At 47.4% G+C, this 8,901-nt stretch overlaps 1 protein-coding gene across 1 annotated transcript; it reads right to left on the bottom strand.

Moving 5' to 3' along the window:
* Nucleotides 1-8,049: 8,049 nt before the first annotated feature.
* F5147DRAFT_587113 (uncharacterized protein) lies at nt 8,050-8,562 on the bottom strand (the record flags this gene model as incomplete). The annotated part of the gene is made up of 1 exon (XM_041431967.1): nt 8,050-8,562. The coding sequence occupies one exon, from the start codon at nt 8,560-8,562 to the stop codon at nt 8,050-8,052; it is 513 nt and encodes a 170-aa protein (XP_041285893.1).
* Nucleotides 8,563-8,901: the final 339 nt, after the last annotated feature.

Below are 8,901 nucleotides of genomic sequence, written 5' to 3'. Positions count from 1 at the left end.
CATTCGCTGCATAGCGATGTTGTGACAAGAAATGGCTTCTTCTCTAATCTTCTGGAGGGCGTGGACTCTTTCTTCTACAGCAGGGGTATCAGATGACGATAGCACATGGGGAATACCGCGAGGTTCGTATCCCATCATAAGGAAGAAGGGTGATGCGTTCCTTGCTTTGTGTCTCCGATGATTGTGCACAAATTCGGCGAGAGGCAAATGATCCGACCATTCGTAGGGGTTACTCCTACAGTATATCCGTAGGTATGTCTCTATTTCTTGGTTGAGTCGTTCGGTTTGTCCATCAGTCTGCGGGTGATATGCCGTGGAGGCGGCGATCTGGTATCCTAGGAGGCGGGCTAATTCTTTGGAGAATTTCGAGATGAACTGGGGACCTCGGTCAGAGATTACTTTTTCGTGGAGCCCAAAACGTTTAAACACGTTTTTGAGAAATAGTTTAGCCACCCCTTCAGAAGAGATGTTTTTGTTGCAAGGAGAAATAATCACCCCCTTCATAAGGCCATGGTCTACCACGACCATGAGGGAGTCAAAACCGTTGGAGACAGGTAGGTCAGTGACAAGGTCAACAGAGACCTGAGAGAAGGGGCGGGTGGCAGAGGACGGGATGGGGACAAGAGGGGGGGTGACAGGGTGGGTGTCAGCTTTCATCTGCTGACAAAGAGCACACCCAGCGACGTAGGAGCGAATAAAGGTGCCCATAGCAGGCCACCAATAGTCGTGTTTGACGAGTTCCTCAGTTTTAAACTGACCGGGATGGCCGGCCGTAGGATGGTCATGGTGTTGACGCAACACGGCCGGTCTCTGTGAAGGCGGGACGTAGGCGCGAGACTTATAATACAGCACCCCTTCGGAGATTTTCCAGTCCGAGAGCACCGATTTCATCGGGGGTAAGCAAAGCCCATCCAAGGTGTCGCTGGCAACAGAGAACACAGGATCGTCCAAGGAGTTTGTGGCAAGGGCGGCGGAGAGCTCATTGTCGAGCAACCGTATGGACATGGAATCAGGAAGAAGCACACGATCTTCATTGTCATGTTCACCAAGACCGTGATCCGGACGCCGGGAAAGCGCGTCAGGTGCTGCGAGTTTTGTCCCAGGAACATGATGCAATTCTAAATCATAGTTGGACAGAATGAGCTGCCAATGTGTTTGTCTGCGGGAAAGCTTCTGTGCTTTCGAGAAATAGAGGAGGTTTAAATGGTCTGTGAAGACGAGAATGGGGTGAGGATTTCCTTCCAAATAATGACGCCATTCGTTGAGAGCGCGGATGATAGCGAGCAGTTCGCGGTCAAAGATTTTATAATTTCGTTCAGCGGGGTTGAAGGACTGGGAGATGTATTCGCAAGGGTGATAAACACCGTTTTCATCTGTCTGTAGGAGTACGGCTCCGGTTGCTATGAGAGAAGCGTCTGTAGCAAGGGCGAACTGACGTGTGGGGTCAGGGTTGCGTAGCACAGGCTTTGTCGTGAAACATTGCTTGAGTTTATCAAAAGAGTTCTGAGAATCAGGAGTCCAAGCAAAAGCTTGATCTTTTCGGGTGAGGTTGATAAGTGGTCGGGCAATGTCGGAGTAATGGGATACAAACACTCTGTAAAAGTTGCAAAATCTGAGGAAGGAGCGAACATCTTTTACGGAGGTCGGAGTTGGCCAGTCTTTTATCCCATCAACCTTGGCGTGTTCCATGGCTACCTCCCCAGGACGAATGATCATCCCGAGGTACTCCACTTCTGTTGCGTCGAAAGTACATTTCTCAGGTTTCATGAACAGCTGTTCATGGCGAAGAATCTCTAATACCTGTTTGGTCCGTTCACGATGTTCTGCAAGATCCAAGGAGAAAATAAGCAGATCGTCCATATATATGACGATCCATCCTTCGTTGATTTCGTTCTGGAAGCGGTTGTTCATGTAAGACTGAAAGGTGGCAGGGGAGTTTGTCAGTCTGAAGAACATTATGGTGGGTTCAAACAGGCCTTCCTCGGTAGTGAAAGCGGCCTTCCATCTATCATCGGGGTGGATTCTGATGTTGTTATAGCCAGAACGTATATCGATCTTGGTGAAATGTTGGGCTTTGTAGAGTCGTTCAATAAGGGTCTTTGGGAGAGGGAGCGGGTATTGGTTGCGCACGGTCCAGTCATTGAGGTATCGGTAATCCTGACAGGTGCGCAGCTCGCCGCTCTTCTTTCCTACGAAGAAAAATCCACTGGCTTGTGGGGACTTTGAAGGTACAATGAACCCTTTCTCCGTGTTTTCTTTGATAAAGGTTTTTACTGCTTCTCTTTCCTTTCCTGATAGCGGGTAGATTTTGGATGTTCGTGGCATAAATCTGGGTTTCAGATCAATTTGATGATCTATACCGGGTCGCTCTGGGGGCAGTTTGTTGAGACCGTCTTTTGCAAAAATATCGGTGTAAGTGTGTAGATAGGGAGGAACGAGTTCTTCGAAACTTTTCTTCATTTTTTCCTTTTCTCCAGCAACGGCAAATTCCTGAGCTTTATTGCTGGTTTTCGAATAACTTTGTTCTTGCTTCGAAGTACCATCTTTTGTGAGTGGGGTATCGAAAGAGATTTCGGAGATTATTCTGACTTGGGAACCATCTGGGGAATATTCGATTAAGACGTCTTCATCATTCAAGGGGTAGAGGGAGGGGTCGACGACCGGCGGTGCGTAATTTTCCGACCATACGTCTTCCTTGGTATCATAGTCCGGCTCGTCTTGATCTGGTATGAGATGGGGGAGCTCCTTGTCGGTGACTTCTTCAACAGAAGCTCGAGGGTGAGCAAGTACTACGGGGGGTTTCTTCAATTTGGAATCTTTCCATTCACGGGATGGTTCTTTCTTCATAGGAGTGGCAAGGGGAAACAGTGGCGGAAGATTGCGCCATTTTCTGAGATGGTCGATGTTTCTTTCGATTTTGAGCGACCATTCGTTCGACGCGAGGGACAGTGCTTTGTTTGTCCAGTCGATTGATGGGTTCAATGCTTTCAACCATGGGAACCCGAGTAGAATTTTATCTTTCTTTGCGAGTTTGGTTACATTGAACTTTCCTATCATCGTTCGTTTGTCAATTTTGACAGTGAGGATGCAATAGCGGGAAATGAGTCCTCCTTTGGCATCAGATCCATCTGCGGTTGTGACGGGGAAGGGTTTCGAGAGTTTATGGGTTTTAATTCTGTGTAGCTTGCAGAATTCTTCACTAATGAAGGTTCCGCTTGCTCCAGAGTCGACGACCATAGAGGTTTCGATGGTTTTGATACGCTTGGTGGAGATAATAGTAGTGGGGACACGAAGCTCCTTTTTATTTCCAAGTGATTGTACAAGTCATATAGGGACAGAAGGTACTGACATCGATGCAGCCTTCTGATTCAAAAATCCATTTCCACGAAGTGTCGGTTTGCCTCCTCCTCATCATCGCTACTCTCTTCTTTCTCAACCTTCCTTCTGATAGGCATCTTCTGTTTCTTATCCTCTCTGGGGTGGAATGTGGTGTCGTTTGCGCGATGCCCTGTCTGGTGGCAGTTGAAGCAACATCCTTCTTTCAGGTGTCTTTTCACCTCAGATTCGGAGAGTCGATCTACTTCCATGGCATCACTCCTACGAGGAGTGAAGTGGCGGTCTCCATACTTCTTCTTTTTATGCTGAAATGGGTTTTCTCGTTTCTGTATCGCTTTCAATCTCTGGAAGGCATTGTCCAGGTTGATACAAGTAGCAATAACAGTTTCGAAGTCGTCTAGACTTTCTCCGGTGTGGTAGAGGTTGTTTCGAAGCCCTATATCAAGGCCTTCATGGAAGAACTCTACTTTGGTGATGTTCTCAGTTATACCGGCTTTGTGGGCTAAGAGGTGATAGTTGGAGATGTAAGTGTGGAGGTCTCCCTTCATTTCGAGGGCTCGGACTTTAGCCATGGCCGTCCCTGCCGGGTCTATGGCTCCGAAGGCCTCTTTGAAGGCGACTTTGAAGTCGTCCCAACTGCCATATCCAATGACATTTCTGGCAGTGTTCTTTCTCTTGGAGTTTTGAGCGGTCTCCATGAAGTCTTCTTTCCAAGCGGCTGCATTACCCTTGGTCATGAATGAGAGTGTGAAGATTACTTTCTTCTTATCACTGTCGTAAATCTTGTCGTTGATGTCTAAATACGCATTGCAGTTCAGCATGAACCTGTGCGATTCGTCGTGGTCTCCATCGAATTCGGGAGGGGAACCGATCTTGATTTCTACTTCTTTGGTAGTGGTAGTCATGGTGTTCAACGGTGGTATAGGCGGTAGCATGCCTAGGTTCAAAGCTCCGATCAAAGGAGTTAACGAAGTCGTGGTGTCAGTTGACGTCGCAGATGGTGGCGTCTATAATGAGACTTTAATCTTTTGTTACGACTGGGATATGTCGAGCTGTCTAAGTCCGGGTGGACTGAGATTCGGTGAGACAGACGTAGTTCTTCTCTCGAACGAGAGGTCAAAGGTTTCTGGCTAAGGCGAGTATCGGCGACTCCCTTAGAATAATGGTTCTTAGATAGCAAGGTTGGAGACCTTGCTAAAGGACTATGTTCCAGGTAGAACCCAGTAGATTAAAGTGCAGAATACAGATGGTACACTATGTGTCTATATAGCGAGTGTTCAAGCGGAGCTTGTAAATGGCGTATCAAGATAGAAGGTGGACAGCCCGCTTGGTAAGAGATAAGAGATAAGAGATAGCAAACATAGTGCGGACAGCCTGCTTGATAAGAGATAAGGGCTATGCATGGTGACGGTTACTAGAATGGAAGGTGAGTTTAGTGATAATGTGAGTAAGCGTCTGGAATGTGATTGGACGTTCAGTAGCAGATACAACAAACGACCATTGTCCAGTAACGAAGGAAAAGCTAGGGGAATAAGTATACCGTAACACCTGCCAGATCAATTAGCACAGAATTTGTATTGGCTGTATCTCAATCAAATATGAACTGATTCACACAACCAAACCACCCCTGAACTCGCACCGGCCGGTAATATAATACGGCATATGGACCGGTCCACTTGAGCCGGTCAATGTGAACCAATGTCCACCTGCCGGATCAATTAGCACAGAATTTTGTATTGCCTGTATCTCAATCAAATATGAACCATTTAACACAAACAAACCACCCCTGAAATTGCACCGGCCGGTAGTATAATACGGCATATGGACCGGTCCACTTGAACCGGTCAATGTGAACCAATATCCACCTGCCTGATCAATTAGCATAGAATCTTGTATTGCCCCTATCTCAATCACATATGAATCGATTAACACAACCAAACCACCCCTGAACTTGCAACGGCCAGTAGTATAATACGGCATATGGACCGGTCCACTTGAGCCAGTCAATGTGAACCGATGTCCACCTGCCGGATCAATTAGCACAGAATTTTGTATTGCCTGTATCTCAATCAAATATGAACCATTTGACACATCCAAAACACCACTGAAGTTGCACTGGCCGGTAGTATAATACGGCATATGGACCAGTCCATTTGAACCGGTCAATGTGAACCGATGTCCACCTGCCGGATCAATTAGCACAGAATTTGTAATGCCTGTATCTCAATCAAATATGAACCGATTGACACAATCAAACCACCCCTGAACTCGCGCCGGCCGGTAGTATAATAGGGCATATGATCCGGTCCACTTGAGCCGGTCAATGTGAACCAATATCCACCTGCCAGATCAATTAGCATGGAATCTTGTATTGACTGTATCTCAATGAAATATGAACCGATTGACACAACCAAACCACCCCTGGAATCGCACCAGCCGGTAGTATAATATGGCATATGGACCGGTCCACTTGGATTCACCTGGTGACATACCTACCGAATGGTAGATTTCACCAAATCTCCGGTAAATATGATTCTTCCAGCCCACTTATCTGCATCGTAACCCGGATACCCTCAGCCCATCCCTTTGCCTCGGGTACACACATTCACTCGGCCCATCCCTTTGCTTGGGTACACACATTCACTCGGCCCATCCCTTTGCCTCAGGTACACACATTCACTCCGCCCATCCCTTTGCCTTGGGTACACATTCATCCGGCCCACTCGTCTCCATTGTACACCAAATTAACCATTCATCATGTCCTATATACTAGTACATTCCTATACCACTCTCTATACTATATACCCTCGGCCCATCCCTTTGTCTTGGGTACACACATTCACTCGGCCCACCCATATATCATGGTACAATTATTGCCATGGGCCCACATGGGATGGCCCGTCTCTCTTGGTACATTGTCACACTCGGCTGCCCGTCTGAGACAAGTGAATTTCACTGAATGGGCTCGTAGTAGTGTGTAATGCTCGATGAAGTTGACATAAACCGTTGTCTAGTGCTTGCAGGGAGCACGGGCAGTTTGTTTTTTGTTTCTATTCCAAGCCTCGTTGTGGTGTTCAAGTAGTTATTTGGTATCACAAAATAGATGTCAAGAAGACATAGGTTTAGCGTCATAGTATTTATTCGAATCATTTGCTATAGGTCTTTGACATTGACAATGTTTCAACCAATATCCTGGATATCTCTACTGTATCAACGAAGGAAAGCAGTGTACAGAACGGGAAAGTCAAGGAGCGAGAGATGTTTATAGGCGATGTTGCTGGAACGTTAGATGCAAGTTTCTATTTGCTCGTGCTTCTTATCTTCGAGGACAACTCATGATCCACCTCTCATCGTATTGAAAGCACTGTGGTTCTAAAACGGTTATGTCAATACACCCAGAAAGGGACATGCAGGGACATCAGCGATAGTGCAGGAGTCGAGCGTCTGCTGCTTGATGTCAAGTTGTGGAGGGAATGGCGACTTTGAGACAGGGAGGGGTGAATCTTGAGTCGATGTGGTTGGTTGGTGGCAGAGACCTGCCTCTAGGACATAGCAGGGTTTTGAAACTGATCACATGAAGGCAGCCAAGATGTTGTCAAAAATTACAATGGGATCGACGTTTGGGCCATGATTGAAGATTTCGAATTTGGAAAGCGCATGCGAGAATCAGGTTATGGTCATACTCTGGGGGAGATTTGAAGGCACAGATCGAAGTTGAAGAAGGGAAGCTTCTATGATCTTTGAAGGACATGAGCGTGGTTTAGACTTCGGTGCAGGTGTTCCTGCACCACGAGGGAGTAGCGGAGAAGAATTTGGTGGTCCGGAGCCTTGGTACCCTGGAGGTGGTGTAAACAAGAGCGACACATTAAACGCTACACTTGCATGTGATCGCGGGATACTAAGTGCAAATTGACAAAGGGTGAATTGGTGTATATCTCTGCAGTGCCATGCGGATGTCTCCAACTATTGAGTACTGATCGGTGTTTGAATCATATATGTAGATACCCAGGATTATCAAAAGTATGTATGAGCGTAATTCACTGCTTCAAGGGAAGGAATGAGCGAAACATATTCCGCTCGCTGCGCGTCTGTTATCATCGATCGACCAATGATAGTAAGGGTCTCCAGGGGACACTTTGACCGTGCCAATAATGCCTGCATATCCTCATGAGGCCAAGAAGATCCATGGGGGCTAGTGCTGCTAACTTCAAGCGCGCGCAAATTGGGGAGTGATACAGCATTGAACAGGTCAGATAAAGGGCGCGTGAGCAGAGGACTACCATGAAGGATGATGCATAAGGATTGTAATTTTGTGTGCGTGAATGATTCCATGGGTTCTTTTCGGTCAGATTCTATGTGGACATTTAAGGAAGAGAGGTTGGGACATAGTTGGAGCAAATGGAGGAATGCGTTCGGGTTACATACGGCGATCTGGACATCCGTCAAGTAAGCCCATATGGGGCCTAAAGAAGACAAGTCCTCGATGCTGAAAACCGGCATCATGTTAATGAACTTGAGACAGCGCATAGTGGATGGCAGTCGCGAGATAAATTGTGCAATATTTGGAATATCACGATCTGTCGTCCCTAGTATGGCTAGCTCCTGAAGTTCTGGGAGGTCAGTAGCAAACAGCTGAGGGTGTCTACCCCAGAAGTAATCGGCAGAGACTCGGAGAAATTTTATACGCCTCATATGAGGCTGAAGAAGAAGAAATCATAGTGTGGTCGAGCAGCGGTCCCCAAGTTCTAACGAGAGTGGACGTCCTCGTGAACGCTTGAGCCACAAGTCATAACAGAAAGCTGCCTGCTCCCAGCTTCCGTTGGCTTCCACATACAACCTGCACCATAAATCGGGCGTACCCACAGCAACCTCCCTCCATCGTTGGCATATTCTTGTTAACAGTATGGGGGCTTTAACTCGGAAGCTCAATGGGGATAGCGAAAATGTGGTTTCAGGGAGACAGTGGTTAAATATTTGGGATAGGACTTCCGTTGGAAAGCGCCAGAGAGCCGATAGGAGTCCCTTGTGCAGATTCATCGACTGCATAATCTTCCCTTTCTTTTCGACAACTTGCTGATGATGATTTTTGATGCTATCCATCATGGCCTGCAGATCCGAGAGCTCGTCCAGAACCGCATCCGATTGCTGCCGGCGCTCAGCGATAATGCTGACAACGCTATCTATCACGGCCTCCAGGCGCGAGAGCTCGTGTGTTACAAGTAACATCAGTCATGTGGCCCCCCTATCATTTTCCCTTCATCCTCGCCCTCACCATCTACCAGCTCGTCCTCCTTTACCGACTTTCCATTGACCGGATCCTCGGGACCGTTCCCGTCCCTCGCATCGTCCATCTCTATGCACTGTTACGCACTCAAATAGATCTGTTAGGCGGAGCCCTAAGAGGGGCGTCGTCCGCTAATGTTCGTGACGTAACCGGAAGGGTCCGGTATGGCAAGTGAGACTGGCGACGACGAGTCGGCAGCGATCACAGTACGTGCGTGTCACGTGACTTCGTAGACGGATGTCGTGAGAAGTCACTCAAAGTAAGGACTGTCTTGTCCGAAC

The sequence above is a fragment of the Suillus discolor genome, assembly GCF_016758755.1.
Source record: "Suillus discolor strain FC423 chromosome Unknown F5147scaffold_111, whole genome shotgun sequence".
Lineage (NCBI taxonomy): Eukaryota > Fungi > Basidiomycota > Agaricomycetes > Boletales > Suillaceae > Suillus > Suillus discolor.
This window is presented reverse-complemented; position numbering and strand designations above follow the sequence as displayed.